This window comes from Epinephelus fuscoguttatus, linkage group LG15 (genome assembly GCF_011397635.1).
Source record: "Epinephelus fuscoguttatus linkage group LG15, E.fuscoguttatus.final_Chr_v1".
NCBI classification, from domain to species: Eukaryota; Metazoa; Chordata; class Actinopteri; order Perciformes; family Serranidae; genus Epinephelus; species Epinephelus fuscoguttatus.
The window spans coordinates 32,338,793-32,365,031 of record NC_064766.1 but is presented as its reverse complement, the minus strand read 5'-3'; the positions used below and the strand labels follow the sequence as shown (position 1 = coordinate 32,365,031).

The window sequence follows — 26,239 nt, the reverse complement described above, 5'->3', positions numbered from 1 at the left end:
TCAGCTGTGCAATAATCTCAGATCTCCCACAAGAATCCCAATTTATTCGGCCTGTTATGAAAGAAAAATAGAGGCAGACATGAACCTTCCACATCCACAAGCCAAAGGACTGGGTGTCTGGCATGGACCGCTTCTAACCACTCAAGGTGACCCAGAGGTGAAGAGGTTTTCTGGACTTTGCTGCACTGTTAAAATCACACAAGGGAAGTTTGGTGCTGCCTCACATGTCCTTGAACATGATGAGAAAAGAGAAAGCATCTTGGACAAAGCAAGATAGAGAATGCTATATATGCCCTGTATCTTACAACTGTTATTGGTACAATAGTAGCAGTGGCAACACAGCATATGGACGCCGCTTATAGAGCATCACTGTGTTCTCATTTGCCAGCTCCTCATTCTGTACAGACTCATGCAGGCCTTTGGCTGAAGCAAACATAACGCCATCAGTGTGGTGGCGTCTCACTTATAAACCTACACAAAAACACTGAGTTTATGCAAAGGAACTCTCTTTTTAATTCATGTAGCTTTTCGCAAAGGATATGAAAAGGATCCTGTCAACCCTGCTTCATGTAAAAAAACATAACAAGTAACAACCTCCAGACCTGAAAAATGAAGTAAGCATGGAAGTGCTAAAAACTGTAGTTCCTTGAATGGCCACTTGAGGCTGGCTCAGAAAGCGAGTCAATCCCTATGGACACGCACGATTAAACTTCACATCTTAACCAGAAATAAACATGTTTACAGCCTGGTGCAAAAAATGGTTGCGGTTTCTAAAGATAATTTCCTCTTTCATGACAGCTGTGGGGGGTGAATTCACTCAGGCCACTTGGGTGACAGGCTGTCTGAGAGGCGTCGCTCCAGTCTATGCTGGGCCCAAAAAACACCCAAAATGTCAAACTCAAGGCTTCAAAACAGCAATAATGACTTACTGATTTACAAAATATTCTAATGATTCTGCATTTTGACAGCTATATTTCACATATTATATGTCTTTGCTGAATTTTTGATTCTGATTGGTCACTTATGGCTTTCTATGGTCTGTTATTCCTGAATAGCAGATGCTGCTGTGAATAACAAACAGTTGCTATGGACGCAGTTGTGATCACACCTTGCAGATGCGATAAAATTAATTTTAGAACAATAAAATCATTTTAAATCAATATTTTGTATCAAACTACTGATTTCATTATTAAGTAGCCGTGCAAGCGGGATAATGCACCCCAACCTGGATCACTGTCAGGGTTTATTTCACATGACTTGCTCGCTTCACATATTTTTTTCTTTTTACTTAAGTATACACTGTTACCTGCAGTATGCACACAGTCGGGGCGTACTACTTCGTCATAACACTGCACCCTGAACTTTGACCCTCTTGCTCATTTATCCGTTACCCTGGAGATGAAACAAAACGCCAATTGCCGAGCTCGCCAGAGACAGAGGTCAACCCAGAGAGCTCTGCTGCTGTTACTTTACGATATATGTATTTTAAACTTTTAAGTTGCCACTGCATACATTCACGACAGTAAAATTATATAAGCATTTCTCTGTCATTGTTATTTTCATATGTTTTTGTTGTTGGTCATCTCTGTGATTGTTTTGTTCACTTAAACAATTAATATTCCTATTTTTACTATTCTGCTGGTCATTAGTCACTTCAGCGTGCTGTCATCCATCATTATGGCTTCTGACAGCTGTCAACAAGCTGTGATCTGTTTGTGGTTCAGTCGATGTGACGAATCTTCAGCTGAACAGAGGACTGTGGGTCAGAGTGGGCAGAGAAGCATACTGGCTTGCATACTGCAAAATGCGACTGTATGCAGCACAACATCCTGGTATTTTTGGCATTTGACAAACTATGAATTGAGACATACTAAATCCTTGTCTGGCATACTAATTAGTATGGTAGAGTGGGTATTGGAACGCGCAGATGGTCATCAAAATGCAGTTAACATAAGGTTGATATGGTGTGTAATCCAGATGTCTAAAAATATTTTCCATGAAATTAAGTCCAGTTTTAAAAGACATTTAGATCCTGACAGTTCATTCTAGGTAGAGCTTAATTACCTAATTTAAGCATTGTAACAAAAGTAATGATGTTTGTGTCATTTTTTTCCCCTCAAAGACTTGAATGCCATCCAAATTCCATGGTGACCAGCTATCGTCATTCATTACATTGTTTGATCGCTAGCAGTGACCAATCCACCTATCAGCTTTTCACTTGACTACGCTGCTGTGGTTATCGTGGTATGGCAAGAGAATGTGACACATAAATCAACCTGCAGATCAGTCTATATATTTGCCTGACAGATGTGGTACAAACAGTCATGCACATGTCCACAAAGACTCTAAGTTATTTCCTGGCCCGTGAAAGAAACAGAAGTGCTGGGTGAGGACGAGTTGTCATTAGAATGTATTGTGTCTTAATAAGGCTATGCAGAGGGGGCCTGAACATTCGTCACCATGAAAGTCTGCCTGTTAGGAAAACAGATTAACTATGTCGCCACATGACAATGGCCAGCCGGAGAGAAATGTGGCCGCTAGCATGAGCCCCCCATTCCAATTAGACCGGTGGGGTCTGTACTGGTGTGTGTGTGTGTGTGTGTGTGTGTGTGTGTGTGTGTGTGTGTGTGTGTGTGTGTGTGTGTGTGTGTGAGTGTGTGTGCAAGGCATGATTGAGGAGTTTAAGAAGGAGTTTGTGTGTGAGTGTGTGCCTGTCACACGTGTTCAAGGCTGGCCAGCATCTCATGGAGAATTCTCCGTCAGGCTCACTCTGTTTGGCATGCTACAGGCAGCCTCCTTCCTCATGTCCCAGAGATGGATGAGCACTGGTGTGAATGTTCCATCGCTCCCTTGGGTGCCATTCCACCTTTCCAACTCTCTCTCTCTCCCTTTCTATCTCTATCAGGCTGGGACAGAATTCACACATTGCCTGTGTGACTATTATATTAGTTTGCCTCTGTGGTTTTTTTTGTTCCATTCCCTGCGTCCCTTTGTCCTGTCAGGATTTTCCCCTGTGCATTTGTCATCCAAATAGCTCATATCAGAGTGTTGTATTAGCATGAATGTTAAATTTAGAGCATGAGCTAATTTGCAAGTGTGGCCTATATATGTGTGTGTGTATGTTGGCCACGTGTGTGACCCAGGATGAATGAGGGTGTAGGTAGACAGGAGCATCATTGATTGGCTCTGATTATGGATTCAGAGATGCCTGCTGCTGTCCGATTCTGCAGGCCATGAGAGAGGGGAAATCAATGTTGCAGGGCCACTAGGCCTCTGCACTCATACATATAACACAAATCCGCCCTTCTTCATGCCAGACAGGATTAGGATTACATTAACGACACTGAAAACACATTGCTGGTTGATTTGACTACTGTTGGGCCAACACAAGTCTACATTTTTCACTGTTCACTTGGCACGGTACAACCTGGAGAGGAGACAACTACACAGACATAGTGAATTCTTGGGTATTCCTCCAGTGGCTGACACGTACTCTTTGAGGATTGGGAGTGGGGTGAGAGTGAAGGGGTTGGGGTCAAAAAAGACAGCTTCTGAAAATGTAAGTAGGGACCTATTTGCCATGTTAAGTGAGGCTGTGGCTCAGAGGTAGAGCAGGTAGACCTGAAGATTGGCAGCTTGATTCCTTGCTCCTCCCGTCCTGCACATGTCAAGGTGTCCTCGGCCACAATACTGAACCCCAAACTGCTGCTGATGGCTGTTCCAACGGTCACTGAGTAGTAGGTGGCACTGTGCATGGTAGCCTCAGCCACCAGTGTGTGAATATGTGTGTGAATGTGACATGTGTAAAAGCGCTTTGAGTGGTCAGAATAATACACTATACAAGTCTATACAAGTGCAGTCCATTTAAGTGGTGTAGCCTACATGTTAGCCAGTGAGCTTGTTAGCTTTATTCAGACATTCATCATACACGTGTTAGCTCCTATGATATGAAAACAATAAGGCCTATATAGTATAATGGGTAAAGTAGCCAACATACATCACCACCTTAGATATGGCACATATTTTCCACATGCCTTGTCTGTCCTGCAGCAGATTTATAATGCCAGAAAAAAAGACATGCATGCAATTAAAATAGCTTTTTTTTTTTTTAAATGAAAATTTAGTTCAATCTAAATATGCAAACTTGGACAGTTATCACTAAAATCTAACAGCAACAGATGCAATACTGACATGTTTTATTCATGCTTTGACACAACCAGGCATCCAATTAGGGGCAGGATCCTTTCACCATCAAAATAATTACTAATCAGAGATTAGGCCCACACACTGAAAGAGTAATTCATTTTATAACTTGTTATTCTTGCTACCCAGCACAGCTCCACATCCGCACAGCACATACTCTGTATTTAATGTGTAGAAATAGAAAAATACATGCTTATATTTTTTTTCTTCCCTCTTGATGTAAGCGCCATTTGTCAGTGATAAGTTAATTCTATTGTCAGATGGTATGATTTGCTACAATACAAAGAGAAATATATTTTGGTGTAATGTTGAAGAGGTTGTCAGATATGTAGGGCTACTTTGTTCCTGTATATTTTGACCCCTGTGAATCTTAATTGTGGTCCTGTGTGGCTACCGTACATGTGTGACAAATGAACAGGAAGTGAAGCTTTTATTGTGAAATTTTCAGTTTGCGGAAATAAACAAGGACAGTAGAACAACACGGATGTTCCAAAAGACTGTGGGTCATTTAGCTCGGGATATTTCTTGACCTCAAAATCGAGTCTCTCCTCATCCATTCTTCATCACACACAAAACAGCAACAGCTACAGAGTTCTCCTCATACATCAATGGTGAGGAGAGGAGTCGAGCTGCCAGAGGAGCAGAGATAAAGAGCCGCTACAGGAGCGGAGAGCAAGTGGGGGGAAATGCATTTAATTCTGGGTGTGGCTAAGCTGGAAATAGGACAGTGGCATAAAGTGCCACCACCAGTGTGGGACTGTACATTGAAAATAATAGGGGCATATTTTTTGTTTCATTTGCCGCCAGTGTGTTTTGGCCTTTACAGCTCAGCTAAGTAGGATGCCATAAATGTTTACATCTTGAGCCTCTCCTCTGTGAGTAGATAAAGGATTCCTTCGGCGCATTGATTTGGCGCCTGTGATTAGGGCTAGTGGGTATAGTTGGGAACAAAGACAGTCCGTGGATTATCCTAAGTAACCAGGTCGTAACTTCTTGAAAGAGACTGTTTTCCCAATTTAATTTTTTGGTGCTTTAAGCACTACAAGTCGGGTGCCATGTAGTTCCATTATAATCAAGAGAAGGCAGACATCTCTGCGGCCAATATCTCCAAGACTCTGCAACTCACACCAAAACAATCTAGAGTCATAAACAGCTCTACAGGTAAGAGAGTAAAATAGGTAATTTTGATTTTGGGCTGAACTGTCCCTTTAATTTCACTTCCGGTTTTTGCACGCAGCTTCCCAGGTGACTCCTCCTCACAGGTGCGCACCGCGATTCACACACCAATTCTTCCCTAAATGAGCAATTTCCTGAATGTAGACGTAATGTAGGCTTACCACATGCTAATGTTAGCATGTCTGCTAAGAAGACACAACACCAGGAGTCTCGTTTCTCCTCTTTATCTGAAGTCTAGCCGCCTCCCACACCTCCATCTCACTGCACCAGTCTGATGTAGTTACCCAGCTGATCTCTCCTCAGCGCAGGAGACCACACTGATGGCAGCCATCCATCAGACTCCTGGTAAGACAGCTAAACTGATGGCGTTTTAAGTTACAGGAATTCATAGCTGTAATTATTGGATTTTAAATTGCAACCTATACTAGTGTAAGGTAATCACATTACAGTAACGCCATACTGAGTAACATGGTTTGCTTGGTTTTAAAGTTCATGCTCGAAATTATTCAACTGTTAGTCAGTGTTGCAGTTTGCTTGTTTGTTTGTTTTATCTTTGGAAAACCACAGGTGTAAGTAATTACATTAATACTGTATGGCTGCACTCTGATTGGATGAACCAGTTCCAGTGTCCTCATACTGTGAATGATGGGTATCTAACTGTGACACCTCAGTGCAACAGAGCCATGGGCCTTTTTCACAGCAGACATTTTGCCTTGTCATAGTAAGAAAAGCACAGGTGAAATTAAGGAGCATTTCCAAAATGAGGTCCTTTCTCTCTCAACATGAGAAGCTCGTCTTGAGAACGTCATCCATACTTTCTTCACTGTGATTACTGCACCTCATTGTATTGAGACTGAGCCAAAAAGCCACCTCACTGCTTCAGCTAGTGCAAAACGCAGCTGCCACATCAGCCCCGTTTTAGCCTCTCTTCACTGGTGACCAGTCAGTTTTAGAATCAATTTTAAAATGTTACCGATCACTTTAAAGCACTAAAGCAGCTTCTACCTTACGAGCCAGGTCGCAGCCTCAGAGCCTCAGGCAGGGCTCTGTTGGCTGTTCCTCAGTCGCAGCTCAAAACTGAAGGTGATCGGGCTTTTACGGTCAAGGCCCCTCAGCTGTGGAACTCCCTGAGGCTGCTGAATCTTCTATACAGCTTCTTAAAATGTATCTGTTCACAAAAGCCTTTTATTAATTTCAGCACACTGTTTATTTTATATAAGTTTTATTTGATTATTTTTATTGTTATTATCTTGTGTTGTCATCGCTTATTGTATTCTTTTGTCCTGTATTACTCTGTTTGTTTGATTTGCCGTACCTCAGTGCAATCTACAGGGCAATTAGTTGCCAACTTTGCTTTTCTGCTTCAGTGCTGATATTTTATCTTTATTTTGTTTTTATTGTTCTTAGTAGTTTCTTAAAATTGCCTCGTTTTATTTGCCATCATCAATGTTCTTGAATACATCTGTGCTTTATCTACTATGGCATGTCAAAATGTCTGCTGTGAAAAAGGTCTGTTGTTAATTATATTAATTGCACCTGTTTGCTGTGAATAGTCAAATATCTATTGTTAAAAACCTGCCCAGGGAGCAGGATATGAGTGGTGTAAATTTCTCCAAAACAGCACTAATGCCATCATATCATGTGCAGGTCAGGTTTTGAATACAGTTAATAGACTTGACATGACTTTTAACGTTCTATTTGGTAGAAAAAGTCCCCAGAGACTCCATCAACAAATTTATTCATTATACTAAAATGAAAGAAGTTTGACCTGAGAGAGACCTAACAGGAAAGAGAATGTTATTTGAATAAAGCGTGTATCGTCTCACAAATTATGCTTTCAAATAGTCCTGCAATTACAAATGATTTGCAAATTTCCAATGTTGCTAGATTGTGGCTGCTTATGTGCACCTTCAGTAATTTGTAGACGAGTGCGTGGGAGGAAATGTCTGTAGGTGAAAAGAAGAGAATTCCTGCACTAGTTTGAGTCCTCAGAGCTTCATCGGGTCTGATGAAACATGCAGGAGTTCTCTTCTTTTCCCTTTCTGATGTCCCTAGAAAAAAGCCTCTCTCTATAGGCACCTTATAAAACATGCTTCACTGGTCATGACAGTGTCATGCTACAGCGGCAGTGACAAGTTACATGCAAAGCACACCCTTGTTACATTCGCCGCTGTAAATGATGCACCGCCAAGAAGGTCTTTTACATCAATGAGCACATGGCGTTCTTCCACTTAGGGCAGCAGGAAATGTACACACAGCATTCTAGCTTCATTGGAAACCCAACCAAAGACAGACTGTTTCTCCACCGACAGATTTACAGGCTAGATTTGTTTTACAATCCAGTTTACAACGCCATATGAAGGGAGTGCTGAGAGAACCATCCGTCTCGATGGCAATTCCCCATTAGCAGCTTCACTCTGATCAGACAGGGTGAAGGAAAAGGCTTTAGACAAAACAGTGCCAGCATCAGAGCTGGGCGGCTTTCACAAGTGTTTAAAATAGGAAAATAACTGCTGGTGAAAGCTGGCAGTTTATATCAGTGGTAAGAATTAGTCCTCACACAGCCGCTTACTGTATTTGTGTCTGGTGATGAGACTGAGTCAGCACTGATCCATTACACTTCTTGTGCAGCTGCTCTCATTAAAAACAAATTGGAGAAGTGTGAGGAGGAGTAATGTGATGAAGTACTTCTGTACAGGGGAGGGCTGAGGAATGTTTAAGGAATGTGCAGATATTCTAAAGTGGCAGGAGGAAAATAATGAAGGACTCCTCATAGGGGGCTGAGAACCACACAGAGACGTGGCCTCCCACTGTTTCCAGAGTCCGTGTGTGGAGGAAGATGCTGCCAATCTGGACGAAGATAGAACCACATAAAACCTGAAGAGACTTGAGGTTAGTTGACTCTGGACTATTTGCATTCATCGAAATTCAGATTAAGACTTGCGGCCTGTTTCAGTGTTTTAACTTCTGTTATAATACCAAGGTCACTGTGAAGGTCGCTGACAGGAAAATATTATCCACCAGCATTATTGTTTTTGTAACTCAGGACATGAAACTCAACCACCATGATTTTAATGATTATATGGATCTTCCCAGTCAGCAGAGGGAAATCTTGGCACTGTACGCTCTGCAAACCATGGATATGTTATATTTGTATGCTTCACAGGAATCATATCAACATTAATAAAGTCACATAGTACATGAGCTGCTTTGGCATCAGGAGATGGAGAGGATGGTGGATGGCGTGACACTTAGGCGAGATGGCTGCCAAGCTGCAGACCACTGCTCATGACCAACAGACAACAAAAGCAGCTGGTTTTTAGCGAGACATTGGCAGCATTTTCAGTGGCAGTTGTGCAGTCAACAGGGTTGGGAAGTAACGCTATACAAGTAACTATGTGCGGTACAGCAAATTTCTGGCACAGAGCTTTTATTTTGAAGTGCTGTTTTCTGCTGTAGAGTGAGTGACTAACCGACAACTACTTCACAGAGACAGCAAACTAGCTCGACGTCATGGCCAACGCCAGGGCCACACCGCCCACGGAAGCGCCGCGAATAGCCTCGACAGTGATCGTTTTGGCGTCTGGTGTATTTTCTACGTGAGCCGCGAGCGAATGTGTCAAGCCGGGTGATGGAGACAACAGCTGGGAGCAGAACCGCTTGTCGACCGGCGTGGAGAAATGCGCGTCTGAACGGAAGCGCTCCGGCTCGCGCGAGAATTTCGGTGCGCTGCGCTTCGCAGCACTTCCGTGGGCGGTGTGGCCCTGGCGTAAGGAGCAATCTGGACCTTGTGGCTGGACCAGTTGGGAACCACTGATCTACACACACCTTCTCAACTGTTAAAACCAAAACAAGGAGGCCGAATCAGAAAATCTTATTGCTAATAACTACTAGGGGTGGGATCCATGATACGATATTATCACAATACTTCTTCATGATACAATAGTATTGTGATTGTATAAATGATGTGATATGCTGAGTATTGCGATAAAATATATTGCGATGTATTGCGTTTTTTAAATTGTAAATTATTGTATATCCCTAAAGAAAAACGTTGTCAACATCTGTTTTATCTGATAAGATAAAGTTTCAGTCTGTTCATGTCACCTTTGTCTTTTATTTTGCAGCAGCAAAATGTATCTAGTGGACTGAAGAAGCAATTGATTCTATTAGTCTAGAAGGCTACCTAAAGTTTAATTTGTATTTGTAGCACTACTAATTTATATAACGAAAAAAAACGATACTTGGCACTATGTGACGATACGATATTGCTACACAAAAATATTGCGATGCAGTGTCGATTTTTTTTTTCCCCCCCCTAACCCCTAATAACAACCCACTTGCTTTTAGCTATATTGTTATTTCATTTTGGCCATTTTGCCTTTAATGGACAGGACAGGTAAGCATGAAAGGGGGGAGAGAGAGGGGGATGACATGCAGTGAAGGGCCACATGCTGGATTCGAACCCGGACCACTGCGGCAACAGCCTTGTACATGGGGTGCCTGCTCTATCCACTGAGCCACCGACGCCCCTACTAGCCCATCTTTTAAGTGGTTATGTCGAGTGCCCAGCTGATAGGTAGTCTATGTGGTTTGTTTATATGACGTAACAGAAGTGTATATTTAATAGAGTCAGTGTGAACAGTGACGCCCACTTGCTGTTGGAACGTGGTGTAAAATTCATATACAGCACGCATTTCACAAAGAAAGATTTAAAAAAGTGTGCTGTGCACCTGCCCTACAACAATGGCAGAGGAGATGCACAGCCAGGACTGTCAGGAGTGTGTTTTCAGCTTGGAGACACATAAGCCCAGATAAATGAGCTCATTAAGACGATTTTTAAGTATTCCAGAAGTAATCCAAAGTATTACGAATATGTTACTTAGTTTGAGCGATCTAATGGAATATGTTAGATTACATTTCAAGGCATGTATTCAGCAATCTGCAGTGTGGTATGTTTTAAAAAGAACCCTCCCAATACACGCCACCAAACATGTAGTGAAGCATCAGATGTAATTTTGCCACAACTAAGCATAACAAAGCGGTTTTTGTACCTAAAGCACAGACTGTATATAAAGCTGGAAAATCTCGTCCTATTGTACTCCTGTTGTATCAGACTAATCCAAGCAGCACTGCTGAGCACACCGACTGGCACACACAGCTGTCAATCATGATGTCAAACCTTCTTTGTACAGCACCAGATATCTAATTAAAAACAAACTAATCAGAAAAATGAACACTTTCTGATCGACATTATTAATGCTCAGCAAACAGAAACTGGCATGGCAGTCTTTCTTAAGATGCCATCTGAGTCTTTCAGTTTTGTCATGAGTTTGAGTTTTCACGGCGAGAGGCAGATGACGAGAGCGCTTCATTCATCCTCTAAGACATATGACAAATAGACGAGGTGAAATATTTATATGAGAACAGCATGGGGGCAATTAACAGAGTAATTGGATGAAGTTGGTGCAGGATTGAGGAGACGCCACTGCCAGAGGGGTTCGGTGTGCTGTTGTGTGTAAGAGAAAGGGATCGGAAGAAGGTCAGCGTTTGACTCAGCGCAGTCCTCGATAAGTTACATAAATGAGATTTCAGTGACTACATAAGCTACTGTAAATGGATAGATAGTAAAACACTGGCCATCATTCAGATTTAAGTAGTGTCTCTATTAGATTTCATGCACTCCACCCTGCTCCACACCGTGGTGATTTCCCAGGAAATAGTTTGGTGTTTTTTGTACTAGATTTCATCAACTTGGAAGATGCGCCAAAGACTTCTTTCTCCTCCCTTGTCCCTGCTTGGACAGGACTGGAATGTACGCAGATTACTCAACAGAACAAGTGCCAGGATGCCCACAGAGACATACAAAAGCACAACGCAACACACCACAGGGGGCATCTCTCATCCACGACAGCGCCTGCTCACAAGAACAACCCCCAAGAATTCAAGGATCGGACCACGTTGGTCATCAGTTGTTTTCACTTAGTTCCAACCCTTTTTTCCTTTTCACTCCTCTGCTCTGAAAACTGTTTGTTTTATCTCCAGTGCTTCATCCTTTCCGCTCTGAATGTACAATCCCTCCCTGCTACTTTTTCCCCCAACTCACTTCTCTGTCATTCACCGTATGTCATCCATCATCATATTCTCTCCCTCCTTATCTTGCCTCATAAGCTCACCCCCCTCTCCTCCCAGTTCCCCTCGCTATTTCTCATTTTTCTCGACAATACTATCTGTCTACCCTTTGCACTTAGCATCAAAATTTCTCCCTTTTCTGTCATCATCTGTCTCTGGCAACTGGGGAGGGCTCCGTGTGTGGAGATATGCAGATCTACTGTTTGTGGAGGATGTGTTTGCACAGACAGACACTGGATAAATGTGATGAAGGGAAGATGTGGCATCGCAAAATGGCAAACAGGCAAGGACAGGCAAGAGGAGAACGCAGGCGTTAAAACAACCCTGAATTTAAGTTTCACGCATGACTGTGTTTTAACAGGCAAGTACGAAGGCATGATTGTGTGTAGATGGGAAGAGGAAGAAAGCAGACACAGAAAAGCAGAGGTTGCGCGTACAAGAGGGAAAATAGTAGCGAGATGGAGTGAAGAGACAATGAACGAGAAAGGGGAGAGATAGAGCCGGTGAGTAATGTGTACACACTCGAGCACTCCGGCGAATGTGCTGAACTCAGGCTAATGGCTGACATAAAAACCCAGAAAAGAGGCAGAATCGATGCTATCTGTAAGAGCCCAGGATGAGACTGGTTTTAGGGAGAGGACACAATGATCTCCCTCTAAAGGCTGATTACATCTGTTGAAACAGCACACTGATATTTACATAGAAACCCCGCGGAGGCCCGGCAGTGGGCCCTGTACGCCGGCCAGTCCTGCTGCTCCCTCACTGTATGGCTGTGCGTGTCTTCTATCAGATCTGGCTGTACCTTGCTCTCTTTGTCATTAATGTCCTCATAAAACTGCTCTCGTGGGTGTGATGGATGAGAGCACTCTGTACTTGTGCATTTCAGTGCTACAGTATGAAAATAATGTAAATGACAAAGTCCTTTTTGCTCTAAAAGTCATATGGGTACATGAGTTTCAGTGGAGGGATGAGATTGTATCCCTAAGTATGTTTGTGAAACTAGACAGATTACATGTTGTAAACAGCTCTATGAGCACAGAATGTCACATTTTCAAATGGGATACCTGCACAAGTGATTTCTACAGTATCAGCCCAGTCGAAGGAAGAAAATATTGGCATTGTAGGTTTCTGCAAACCACATATACATTACATTTGCAGGTTTCATACATATACATATGTTTCTAAAGTGGCACATAACTTTAAGGAGGATAGTGGAAGCGTGTCACCTACAGTAGGTGAGATGCCTGCCAGTCTACAGACCCCTGCAGACCACTGCTGGAGATCATCAAACAACAAAAGTGGTAGTCATCGCTGTGTTTCCAGCAGCTTTTTAGGTCCCAATTAATACAACCATTGAATATTTTATTATAAACATAAAATGGGAAGATGAGAGCTAACTAATAGTGGAAGATAATAACTAATAAATTCTAATAGCTCATACACTGTACACATTTTTATACATTAAATACAATGACAGTGTAGTTAGTCTCCCACCTTTTCTAAAACACATCTTCCCTATTCCTATTTTGTGAGTCACGTTCCCCATGAATTTTACCTCTTGAATCATACTCCATTCCATTGTATTAAATCTGGGGCTGTTGGTTTTTTTTTCCTTCGTTTGGTTAACTGTTTGAGTTCTGTGATTCTTAAGATTTTAGGCCCCAATTTTGGGTGTTTTTTAGTGACCCATCACTGAATTTCCAGCGGGGATAGTGCCACAAAAAGCAGCTGTTCTTTACTTATGGTGCGTTCGTTGTGTACTCGGAGGTCAGAATTTCCCAGTTCCCAGTTGGAAGTTTAAACTCGACCCCTGAGATCGGATTTCCAACTTCGAAACTCGGTCAACCGCATCAGCCCCAACTTACGAATTCAAGATGGCTGCTGGTCACATAGTGAGTAAACACTCTGCTAAAGTACTGTTTATAGCAATTTTAATCTTAGTTGTTTTACATTAGGTCAGCCATACCCATAGTACTGTTCAATTCTTATCCGTAGGCATGTTGCTGTGCTGTCTGTATGTGCAAAATACCACATAGAGCGTTGTTATCAACTGATATTGCTAACAGTGGCTACGGCTAGCCACAGCTTGCGGGTGTCCATGTTTTTTTTCCACTTGTCTACCATTGTCAACTAGAATGCAAAAACTGCTGTCAACTCGGAGGTGACGTCATTCCCACTTCTGACTTCCGACCTCCGAGTACTAAACGAACGCACCATTAGACATGGCTGCATTTCCTTCTGTGATAGTGGCACAAAAATTGGATATTTTTTACCAAGACATTGCTGTGTTTTTAGCGAGGAATGAGCCCCCAAAACTGTGTATTTTTACCCCAAACATGATCTTTTTCTAACCATAACCAAGTGGTTTTTGTGCCTAAACTTAACCACACGGTAACCTCAGTGATAGTTGTCGGTGAAGATTCTCAGTCATCCAGGCCATGGTAATCGTAAGTGCTATATCGTAGGCAACTGGACTTGCTTGCGTTTCTTGATGGCTCTCATCCACGGAAGAATCGTCTTGGATGAGAGGCGCAAACGTCTTCAAGAAACGCAAGCAAGTCCAGTTGCCTATGCACTTACAATCACAGCGTTACTGTAACATAGGGTTTCAACGTATTCACTACATGATAACGTGCAAATGTAACCTATCTTTGATTTGCAGAAATATGCAATGGCAACAGTTTAGCTGTATACAACAGGAATGGCACCATAGAAGCGTTTGTTTTACCTATAGTGTTAGCATCTGTTTTTGCCATCTCTCCCAAGCAATCTTTAAAACTGATTTTGGAACAAAAGTACACCAACATAGTCCAAATCTAGACAATTAGTTTTTATTCAACAACAAGTTTCCAGCCTTCAATATTTCCTGCCGCTGCATCACAATAAAGGCATTCCTTTGCCTTAGGGGAAATTGGCTTTAACGATGTTTAATAGAGCAGCAGGTTTCAAAATTATTCTGATTACACAGAAAAGGAGCCTCTAGTTTGACAGCAGTGAATCGGTGCAATCAACAGTTAATCAGCCGGTGCTACGTTTGGGTGTGGCAATCCTGCTGAGTTTCTGTTCTGAATATTTTCACCTGTACAATATTGTAGACTTGTGATAATGATTAAAATTCCAGTTTACATGATTCCTTCAAAGCACAGAAACACAAAAATCAATGATCAGTTGTTCTTATGCAGCATTGGTTAGATAACTCACACTGTCAATACTCAATTTGAAGGTTTTGAAGTTTTTTTTTTTGTTTTTTTTTTTTCCCATGAACTAACTTTCTCTTCATCCATGTCTTAAAAGAGTATGCAGTGGTACAATGATTTCTTAAAGGGACAGTTTACACCAAAATTAAAGATACATATTTTAACTCTTATCTGTAGTACAGTTTATCAGTCTAGATTGTTTTGGAGTGAGTTGCAGAGTGTTGGAGATATCGGCCGTAGAGATGTCTGCCTTCTGTCCAGTATAATGGAACTAAATGGCACTCTGCTTGTGGTGCTCAAAGTGCCAAAAAATCTGTTTCTTTCCAGAAATCATGACCCAATTACTCAAGATGATCCACAGACCTTGTTGTGAGCAGTTTCATTTAGGAACTATTTTCTTTCTACTGAACTACACCTGTCAACCCTATCACCACGCAGCAGGGTGTGTGCATGCTAGCTCACCTAGCACCAGAGCTAGCCAAATTTACATCTCAGCTGATTAGGATGCCTTCACTGTTTACGTCATGCACTGTCACGAGCACCAGCCTCTCGTCCATGAGTAAATGCGTGCATTCTTTTGCACGGTGGCAGGTGTGGTTCTGTAAAAAGAAAATAGTTCCTACATCAAACTGCTCACAACAAGGTCTGTGGATTATCTTGAGTAACCAGGTCATGATTTCTGCAAAGAGACATTACTGTTGAGTTTTTCCACATGTATTTTTGGGCGCTTTGAGCACCACAAGCCGAGTGCCATCTGGAAAAGGGTTTTAGCACATTGTTATTGCAATATTTAACTGGGCCTACACAGAAAGTTATGAATGAAATTTTAATTGACTTTATCAGTATGTTGTGCGCACCCATTTCCTAATAAAGAGGCAAACTCTAGCTAATTATTTAATCAAATTTAATTTAAAAAATCTTCATGGGGAGCCTATTTGTCGCTGTTTGCGCGTTGGAATTATAAGTGTGTGACACAGCCAAACCTCTGATTGGCAGCCAGTGTGAGGGATGATAACATTTAAAAGGAGAAAGTAGTGAGCGGGACAATGGATCGCTTTATTGTATGCCACAATTAACAACACAGCACCAACGAAGACGACCTACCACTGAAAGAAAAGAGAAAAAGACAAAACAAAACTGTCAGTAAACAATATCATGAAAGCTTCCTTTCTTATTTTTATTGTCTTATGGAGTGAGAAGAGTGATAACACACGTTATAGAAGCAATAAATACAGGTGTGCCCTGAGATATTGGCTTGCCCTTTGGTCTGCCTCGGGCACATAAAGTTTACTGATCTAGAAGGCAGACATCTCTACGGCCGACATCTCCAACACTGCAACTTACACCAAAACAATCTAGAGTGATACATATCACCACAGGTAAGAGAAAGTAAATGTATGTGTTATTTTGGGGTGAACTTTACCTTTTTTGAAGTCATTTGAAACCTAGAAGCAAGCTCTTACAGGATCTTATAAATTCAAGTCACGGGAGCTCCAGGTTACAGCTCTTTAAGCTTCCACAGTGGCAAACAGCTAACAGAAGTGAGGTTTATAATAGTTAAGCAACAGCGGGGGCTGTCATTGCTGTCTCAGCCCCAGAGGGACACGAGTCACTGCATGTGAAAGTCCGCCATAGTGACCAAGCTGGAGCAGGAAGGGCAGCGCTCAAGTCTTTTTTTACAGAAGCTATTCCTGGCTACGTCAGAGTAACTTTCACTAAATGTATGTGGGTGAATTGTGAAGTCGCTGGCCTATAGAGCCGGGCCAGAGTTGACTGAGTTTATCCTGTTTGGCTGTGTACATGAGTTGTAAAGTTTGTAGAGCATTTAGAGCCAAAGGCATGTGTTATATAAACATGTTATTCCATCTATCTACTTTAGAGTGTTTGTGCCTGAAAAGAGTGGTGAAACATGTGTAGTATTTCTGTATGGAAGCGATGTCATTTTCACTAGAAGACCTCATCACGCCCTGAAAACGCTCACCACATAATTACCGCATGTGTACGCTAAACTGACAGTTGCTCAGTTGTACGGTCTCTCACCCCGTTCTCTCCTCGCTCTGTGCTACCATTCGGCCTCCCCTCTTTCGCTCTCGCCGGTCTCCCCAACTTCCCCCCAGCATCCTGCTCCTCATTAGAAGGCCTTTCATGGTCAGAGCCAATAAAACTTCAATGGAAGGCAGCCTGAAGAAAACATGGCTGCTCTGCGGCTTTACTGAGCGTTAATTACATGATCTCCACACCAGACAGTGGAGGCCCAATCAGTTTCTCCAACAGCACCGCCGACCTACAGCCACATGTGGGACGCAGTCAGACACATAAACTCACATTACACACACACACACACTGCCCCTGACACGGCAGAAATGTGCACACATACACATAAAGGTCATACATACACAAACCCATATATAATAGCCACAGACATTTCATTATACACACACACTTTGAGGCCACTAGACTTATTAACCTCTGGCCACATGTGTCTAACGCTGCCTGGTGTTCCCCCACAGCGACAAGAAAAGTGAAGCAACAGTATTATACGTAATTAGAAAGTGCTTTCTGTCTGCTGTGTGGCACAATTACACAATCCTCAACTCTAGCAGAGTAACTGTGCCGGCCACATTTGCCCGAGCACACATGCACAGGATGCCAATGAGTGCGACACTTGACATTGCAGAATGAAGGTGTTAATTCATGCCGACTCATTTCAGAGCTGTAATAATGGGACGCGAGTGTAGCCATTTGTCAGTTAGCGATATGCGAGATGCTGTCCTCTTTGTTTGGACTCATCCAGTCATGAGGAACAGACTAATTATAGAGTAACATTTTCCTAATGTATTCATAAACAATGTCTGCCTTCATAAAAGAATGATTGGGAGGCAGGAAATGACTGTCCTTGCCATGTGACTCACTCCTTCTCGCTGCCTTTTCTGTCTTCGCTCCTTACTTTTGTTTGTCTGTCTGTTGTGTGACGGCTGGTTATTTCAGGCGGCACTGGAGTTTTTCCATGTGTCACTGTGATAATGTGCGGTGGCATCTTCTTCCGCAAACAATCCTTAAAAAGCATCTCCCACAGGAGTGACACCATCAAACACCGTCTGATTCAGTTTCACACACTGAGATGACTAAAGAGAGTATTTTAAGTGAGAGGACTGGATGTCTTTTTAGTGCTACAACACAACTGTACAGGATATGCGGTCTACACTGCAGAATCACTCATGGGTTTCTCATGTCATATGAAACATGGAATACTTTTTACTTGCATTTATGACTATGCATTTTCATGTGCAAGGTTATTAGAGGATGCATTAGCCTTGCAGTCATGAAAGCAGTGCAATCAGCTCGGTCATTCCATCGTAAGATCTTTAAAGGAATGCTTCACCTGCAAAATGATCATTCGTATGATGTGTGTTACCTTGAATTCGTGAGGAAAACTTTCTCACATATCTCCATGCTGAACGGAGAATCCAAACAAGGCGGAATAAATAATTTGTCGGAGTCCATTCTGAATGGACCGCAAGTGACTCACAAACATTTCAAGTTTGTAAAAAACACACTTTATCTTTAAGTACAGTGAATTTCCAGCACATCTTACTATATAATGATGAAAACTCTGTCTGTGTGTGTGTGTCTGTTCCACGTTTTTCTCCTCACTGACTTGGTCAATCCATGTGTAATTTGGCACAGTGGTAGAGGGTCATGGGAGGATGCGAATGAAGCAGTATTACATCAGTTGGCCAAAGGGGGCGCCATAGCAACCGATTGAATTTGCAAACTTTGAATGGGCAAATCTCATGCCCCGTATGTCATAGAGACATGAAACTTTGCACAGATGCCTCTCCTCATGAGGAACAAATTTGCCTCAAGAACCCATAACTTCTGGTTGTATATATTTTCCGCCATTTTGAATTTTTTGAAAAACACTTAAAATCGATCTCTTCCTAGGAAGTTTGAGCGATCTGCATGAAACTGGGTGAACATAATCTAGGGACCAATATCTAAAGTTCCCTCTTGGCAAAAGTTGGAAAACTTACTCAAACTGAGCTTCTATAAGGCAATGAATATTGCAGAGGGCGTGGCTCATCACATAAAGGTGTATAACATCTCAAGGGTTTCACCCATCACCACGCAACTTTGTAGGCATATGACCACACATAATCTGAGGAGACCCCTCCATTATTGACCCCATCAAACAAAATGGGGGCGCTAGAGAGCTCATTTCTTATCTAGGCTTAACCGCCATATCGATTTTTACTAAACTTGGTAGATATGTAGAACAGGACGCCTCAAGGTGACTGGAGAAATTTAACTGTAATTGGCAACTGGGTGGCGCTATAACAACAGAAAAATGCTTAAAAATGGCTAAAATGCGACTGATCGCTGTGGCTCCCCCTGTGGCCGAATGCTGTTGTTTTTCTAATTTTTGGTGTGACTAAGTCATGGTATGGTATGCTGTACATAATCATGGAAACTGTCAGTGTGTCATTCTGTCAGTCAGTCATTCTGTCTGTCCCACATTTTTCTACTCACTGACGTGGTCAATCTATGTGAAACTGCACATAGGCATTGAGGACTGACAAAGGTAGAAGGTGACAAAGCTACCAATGGGTATGGACTAGTTGTTTTTATTTTGAAGTGCTGTTTCCTGCTGTAGAGTGAGTGAATAACAGACAGCTACTTAACAGAGACAGCTAACTAGCTTGATGACATGGCCAGACACAAGTATAACTGTGGATGTATTAAACTGTGTGGACCTTGAACTAATGACTAAGGAAGAATCTGGACCCTGTGGCTGGACCAGTTGGGAACCACTGAGTTAAAGTAAACAGGGGCTGCAAATCTGTTTCAACACATCCATTCACAGACTCTCACATAACTCATGCAGTGTAACACGAGTATCATTTATCCAGTCGCATGCTTAGTATTTCCCACACATGAATTTTTTGCTAAAACATTACAATTTAAAACAGGTCAGTGCAAGCAGTCTCATGCATAGCTGAGGGAGCCTTGGCACTTGATCTCTGCTCACATGGAGCACACATGGCATGCCACTCACAAGCGGATGTATTTTATATTGTTTTAGCAAAAATGCATGTGTTTGGGAAGTATTAAGCAAACAACTGGATGAATGAGAATTAGATTCTAATGCAGGAGTGCATGAGAGTTTGTAAACGGATGTTTTGATATACTTTTGCTGTTGTTAAATGTGGACCCCATTGTCTGCCTTTTATGGATTCACCGTGGTGGCATGTGAGGACACTGTGTCTTCACAAACTCAGGGTAACATGAGGTGAGATGATACAACTGATCATTTTGCGGGTGGAGTAATCTTTTTAACTCAACCGTTGCCTCGGAGGGCTCCTGACCTGAACTGAGTGAACTTCTCTCTCTCCCATACAGAAAAAAGAAGAAGAGGAAAAACGCATTAGTTATGGACATATTAAAGCCAGTGGCCACGACAAGGCACTGCCTTGCTCCTTGGGATCCAGACTTACTGATCCTCTTAGAAGTAATGAATACACTGAAAAATTCCAAGTATGTAAAAGATGTAGCTTGCTTTATAAACAGATCGTTTCCTTCAGAGATGTAAGGGAAGTAGAAATGGCTTTTGCCAAATAAAGCCAATTAAGTAAACAGCCTTATTGGGTAGGGTTATTGTATATAAGACAACTCGTGCAAGCCATAGATGGATTACTGAATGGGCCTACCTGCTGCCAACCCAGGGACCCAAAGTGTCAGTGTCAGCACTCACAAAATGTCACTTAAATTAACATGTACTGACCAGGAAGAGGCTCAAGAAGACCAAGAGATGCAAAGGAACTGTAAAAGAGACACAAAATAAATACAAAATGGGCAAAATTCATCAAACACATTCTCACTCTGACCTCGTCACATATTGACATTTGGTCATGGAATTTACATGTCCACATATGACATGTAAGGTACCCTGGGTGTGTTGGTTGTTGTTGTTCTGGGACATCGTGTCAAGTTCTGCCTGTTACAGTCTTGTTGTTGTCTTCTTTCAAAATACACTTCTGTTTTCACAGGAAACATTTCCATACAGTATCTTTCAAAATAAACGCATTTTGTCAGTACAACACAAGGAATTGCATTTTTTTCCTTCAACAACTAACACACATGGTTAGGTTTAGGATAAAAATAACAGGGTTTGGCTTTAGAATCGTACAGGACATGAACACCACTCTCTCGGGTGAAAGTCCATCTTAACTTTCGTCCTTTTCCCCTTCCCCAGGGCGCCATTAAACTATAACGATGACTAGTAGCGTATCATGCCAAGGTGAAAGGACAGATTTTTTCGTCTGGGTCTGACGCTGCAAGTCACTGCTCACGCGCCAGATTTCAACGACTTTGGGGTGAGACCAGGTTGAAAGTATCAGAAGTTCCCCCTGGCCTTCACTTGCAAGATGTCACATGTCTGCATTCAGGATAGTCTGGGGGACTCAGTTCAATTGGGAGGGGAATGCGGAAAAATTTCACACCTTCATTTGGTTCGGTTCACTTTCACACTGCACTTCTTAAAGCGGACCAAACTGCCTGGATAATGTCACGCAGTTACAACAGCTGCTCATTCGGGGGTGTATTGCCCAAAACGACCACTTACCAGGAAGAAAAAAAGCATGAGGAAAAAAGAGAACCCGGCTCATTGATTGGCCAGGACGGAAAACAGAAATCCATCCTCTTCAGCTGGCTTGGTCACCACAAAAACACCAAACACCAAATGCAAGGCGCTCTACATCACTTCCTCTCTTTGGTTCTCTGGATAGTCCGTTTGCATTTCCCACTGTAAGCAAACCACACCAGGATTCACTTGCAAGTGAACCCAGACCCCCAGTTTTCAAGTGGACCAGGGTTCGCTCGTTTGGTCTGCACCAGAGTTCTAATGAGCATTCATACCACTCCAAATGAACCGAGACTGTCTGTGGAAGCGGACCAGGGTTCCTTTAAAGCAGACCAAATAGTGCCAGTCCTTAATTTAAGCTGTCCCTAAATTAACATGCACTGACCAGGAAGAGGCACGAAAAGACCAAAAGAGAAGCAAAATAACTACAAAGCAACACAGAACGACCAAAAAACCACCCACAAAATGACTTCAGCAGGACTCGAAATGAACAGAGACACAAAATAAATACAAAAAAGGGCAAAATAACTAGAGAAAGACACAAAATGACTAGAAAGTAACAGAAAATTACCTCAGAAATGAACACAAAGAAACACAAAATGAAAAAAAAGGCACTTTATGATTACAAAGAGCTCCTGTGTTGGAGAGGTGGTGGGGCCCTTTGCATATCTGTGCCCAGGGGCTCATTGTCTTATAATCCGCCCATGGTGCAAACTTATTTCATACAGAAGGTTGGTATAGTTCACATACACCTACAGAAACTGGGATAATGACGGCATTCAGCAGGTGACAGCTAAACAGCCAACAGGGCAGGTAGTGACTTGTAGTGTAATTGCACCTTGACGAGTGATAAGGCGCATGTATGCAGCCCCTATCTGTGGTGGAGGAGAGGTACACTCAGCGCTGACCTGTGCTGGTGGGTGGGTGCGTGGGGTCGAGGGCACGCCCACAGTTCACCTGAGACACCTGGCTGCTGGAGCTCAAGCTGTCAGGAGGCGTCGAGCACATTCTTTCCCTGAGAGCCTCATGATACACCCAGCACTGATACTAACTGAACACGACAAATGTTCCCAAAACTCAACCCAAACCTGCTCGTAATGTTATTCTGAAACATGTCTAAAAATAATATTTAGATGAGACAGAGGAGGAAGGCGAAACCTCATATAGTCCCTCTCACTCTCTCTTCCACTCTGTCTGCCTCTCCTCTCCCTCCCTCCTCCTCCTCATTCCTCGGAGTGGCAGCGCTGGCATAGCATCGTTCAGAATATCCTGAGCCGGGAACGAGCTGCGGTAGCTGCTGCCTGTGTTGTGCGCACCTCCTTACTCAGATCCCTCCGGGCCGTCATAGCCGGTAGGCGTGCGGCGACAGAACCTGGCTGCACCGCGTCAGCGCAACACAGAGCTATTTTCTGACACGACCTAAATTATTTCAGCTGTAAACGCGTAACCTAATTCTTTCATCTCTCTCTTGCTTCTCCCTCTCTCTAGGTGAAACCAAAAAAAAAACCACCCCAACAGTGGATATACAGGAGACAGGAGGTCTGCACTCATCCCGCGCACAGCGTGAGAAGATTTGATTGTTTGGGGAAAAATAATAAATCTGCTGTCCTGTCCACATCGGCCCTACAGGAGTGGGAAGAGACGGGACCTCTGCGCTGTGAAGAGTCGCTCCTGTGCCGTGCAGCAGTGCGCGGAGAGCAGCCACACACTCAGCAGACGCACTGAGAGGGCAACAGGGCTGTAGGAAGGTGGAGGATATTTTACGCACAGCAGCACTCAGTAGCCCCGTTTGACACGCGGCCACTTACACTGGGAGTCTCCTGCTCCGTTTGAGGACTCAACACAGTCGCTTCGCCTCTTGGTCGGATTTGCACTTGACTAAGTCCACATACAGCAGCCGGCCGGGATGGATTCCTTCATCATAGCGGCTCTGGCAGTGTGCTCTCTAACGGCACCAGCCTATGGGGACAAAGGGACCAGCAAAGCCCGGAGTTGTTCGGATATCAGGCAGTTTTATAGCGGGAAAGGATTCCCTCTGGATGGTCTCCCTCAGTCTGAAATATCAGGTAAAACTCCTTTAAAATACACCCTGAACAAAGTCATATTGTGTGCACTCTTTCTGGATCATACCTGTCTATATACAGCATAACAGTCTGTTTAAATCATGCCATAAAATGTTCAGCCTCACAGAGTTGCTGGAAACTCATTGCCACTGAGAACCATAATCCCTCTGCAAGTCCCCCCTAGGAATGTTAGTCTATTTTGGGGCCAAAGTCGCACCTGCAGTAGCACCATTTATTGTGTAAGTGCTGGTGTGCACTGTAGATCTGACCTGTCCCGTAGAAATGAATGATCCTGAAAATGAATGATTGTGTGTACTTGGTTTACAAACTGCACACAGTTGGCACACATCACTGCAGGGAAATGTTACTTTTGAAAAACTGTCATGTTCACCACAAACTTAAAAAGGATGCACTTTGTTCTGTTGTGAGTGAGCGAATCCCAGTTCCTGTCTTTGTACCTTTTAAACCTGTAGTCACGCTCATCTCACGTCACGTGGTTCTGTAAATCAGAGGAGCTCTACCTCTTGGCTATTTCTCAAGATGAAACACTGCTTTGAAAAAGATATTAAGACATGTCAGAGACTATCTCTCTGTGCTGGATGCCCGATCAGAAATATGAGAAAGTCCCTTCAAATTCTCTCGCACGCTTGACATTTTTAGAAACAGAAGCAGGATCAGCACCTCTGTTTCTGTTCGTGTTTCTCGGTTTCCCTGTCACTGTAAACTAAGCTGCTGCTGCTCCTGAGGGCACTCCCCAGCCTGCCCTCGTCTTTAAGCTATATGTGGTCTTTGTGCGGAGAATCCTTATAGAATTGCCAGACAGTCACTTGACCATGTGCTGTAACCACGCAAATATGATGTTGCTCACTGTGTCATTCATGGTCTGATGTCAGACAGTCACAAGCCCGTCTTCAGCTCAGATGATTACACGTGTGCCTCCTGTGGAATTCAGTGCAACGCTCTCACACACATGAACACACACACACACACACACATGCAGTTTACTGCAATTTCAGGTTCTACAGTTATGGTATCGTACATGCATGGACAAGACAGGAGGCTGTGACTGTGCATGCTTACACAACCACTTTCCAGTGCACGGATTAAAAAGCAAAATTAATTTTAAACTGGCATACTTTATAGTTCATTGTCCCAAAACTGTCAAAGTACTGCACATGAAGAACTGTTTTCCAGAAAGTACAGAGCAGGAAGTAAAACACTGATATCTGAAGTGATCTGGAGGCTTTTACCAACAGGAAATAAGCGTGGGCAATGGTTCACACTGTAACACCGCCACAGTCCCTCCCAATCTGATAACATATCCTTTCCTCAAAAAGCTCCCCCAGACTCTGCATCAGTCACCTCCTCTGTGTTGTCCAATTCATTTTCTGCAGAGTGCTACACCACTGTGACAGCAGATAAACTCTCCTCCCCTGTGAAGACAGAGATGTTTGTCCATTAGCACAGGCCGATTGGCACTGAGACATACAAGGGTGACTTTCTGCAGTATTCACCTAAAGGTCACACACTCCTAAAGTAGAAGCTGCTCTATTTTCTGATAGCATATGGGCTCTCACACAGCACAGCACGGCTGCAGAAAGAGCATTGTGCCGTGACAGAAATAGACTGCGTATAACGTGCTGTGGGTTTTGCTTCTCGCCCTACAGATTTTAGGTGTTTCCCTGTGATCTCACTCAGGTTCCTAACTATCCAGAGCTGCCACTAAGATGCATAAATGGAGCATTAAGAGTGCGCTTCTGAGGAACATGATATCCAATGCAAAGGCAGCACAGTAGATCTTTCCCTGTGATTGCGCTGATAGGATGGGAGAGATTATAAGATTTTGAGGGTGGGGCGGTAATGTGATGAAACTGTTAGCTCATGTCATCACACCATACATCATAAGGTAGTGAGGGCCAAGTAGTAACTGGACACTTCTAATTTAATTGATTGACCATACTGAATAAATCATTTGACAGAATTAACGCCAGCCCCGGTGCCTTAGAAACCCCCTTTTCTTCCAAATGTCTGTAATCCATAATGCTTTAAAGATAAAATCTGTCTTGTCATGACACCACCTATCCCTCTTGTTTCAATCAATGATGTGGAGCTTACTTAAGTCTGGGGTCAATGCATTCTCAGTAAGAGAGAAAATAAGGGAGTGAGACAGACCCTGAGTGCCAGGAAGAGACGGATAGAGAACTGAGGGAGAAAAGGAGAGATGCAGAAGTGGATAAATGTGAGACAGAAAGAGAGATAGAGGAAAGGGGCGATTTGGCTTTGACAATATTTCTCCGCGTGTCCCTGTCTTCTTGGCTCTCAAGCATAAATAACCGCTCATCCGCTCCAGTCTGGCATATTAAACACCTGAGTAAAATATGAAAGCTTTAATTTATGCCTCCAAATTATGAGCCACCTGGATGTTGTGCATGATCCCTGACATCTGAAGAGGGATATTTCCTGCTCTGATGCCGGGACTTGATCAACGTAATGTATTGGCCGGGCCTGACTCAAGGTCACATGCTGAGTACATCACCCCAAGTCAGTCTGGGAGGACGATGAGAGACGGCTCGAGAAATGATGTCCAGTCACAGCACTTTAAAATCCTTTGCTGCACAATATATGAGATCAAATTCCTTGACACACAAAGTAGCCAATACACTTCTGTAATTCTTCATTTTTAGGTGCACAAACTTGTGTAATTAAACATGGAAGCATATGCAGAAGTCTCAACAAAGTCTGCAAGTAATATACCCTTAAAAAAGTTCTCAGTGCTTCTAAGTCCATGAGATTTAATTTTGATTAGTTTGGGATTTAAAGATGTGCTT

General features: G+C 43.0%; 1 protein-coding gene across 1 annotated transcript in view; it reads left to right on the top strand.

Annotated features, from left to right (window-relative positions):
* Positions 1 to 22,542: 22,542 nt before the first annotated feature.
* gpc1b (glypican 1b) overlaps positions 22,543 to 26,239 on the top strand; it is a 103,597-nt gene continuing 99,900 nt past the window's right edge. Inside the window, exons 1-2 of the mRNA XM_049598029.1 lie at positions 22,543 to 22,699; positions 22,837 to 23,414. Coding sequence (XP_049453986.1) covers positions 23,255 to 23,414 — 160 coding nt within the window. The 5' untranslated portion in view covers positions 22,543 to 22,699; positions 22,837 to 23,254. The remainder of the gene's footprint in view (positions 22,700 to 22,836; positions 23,415 to 26,239) is intronic.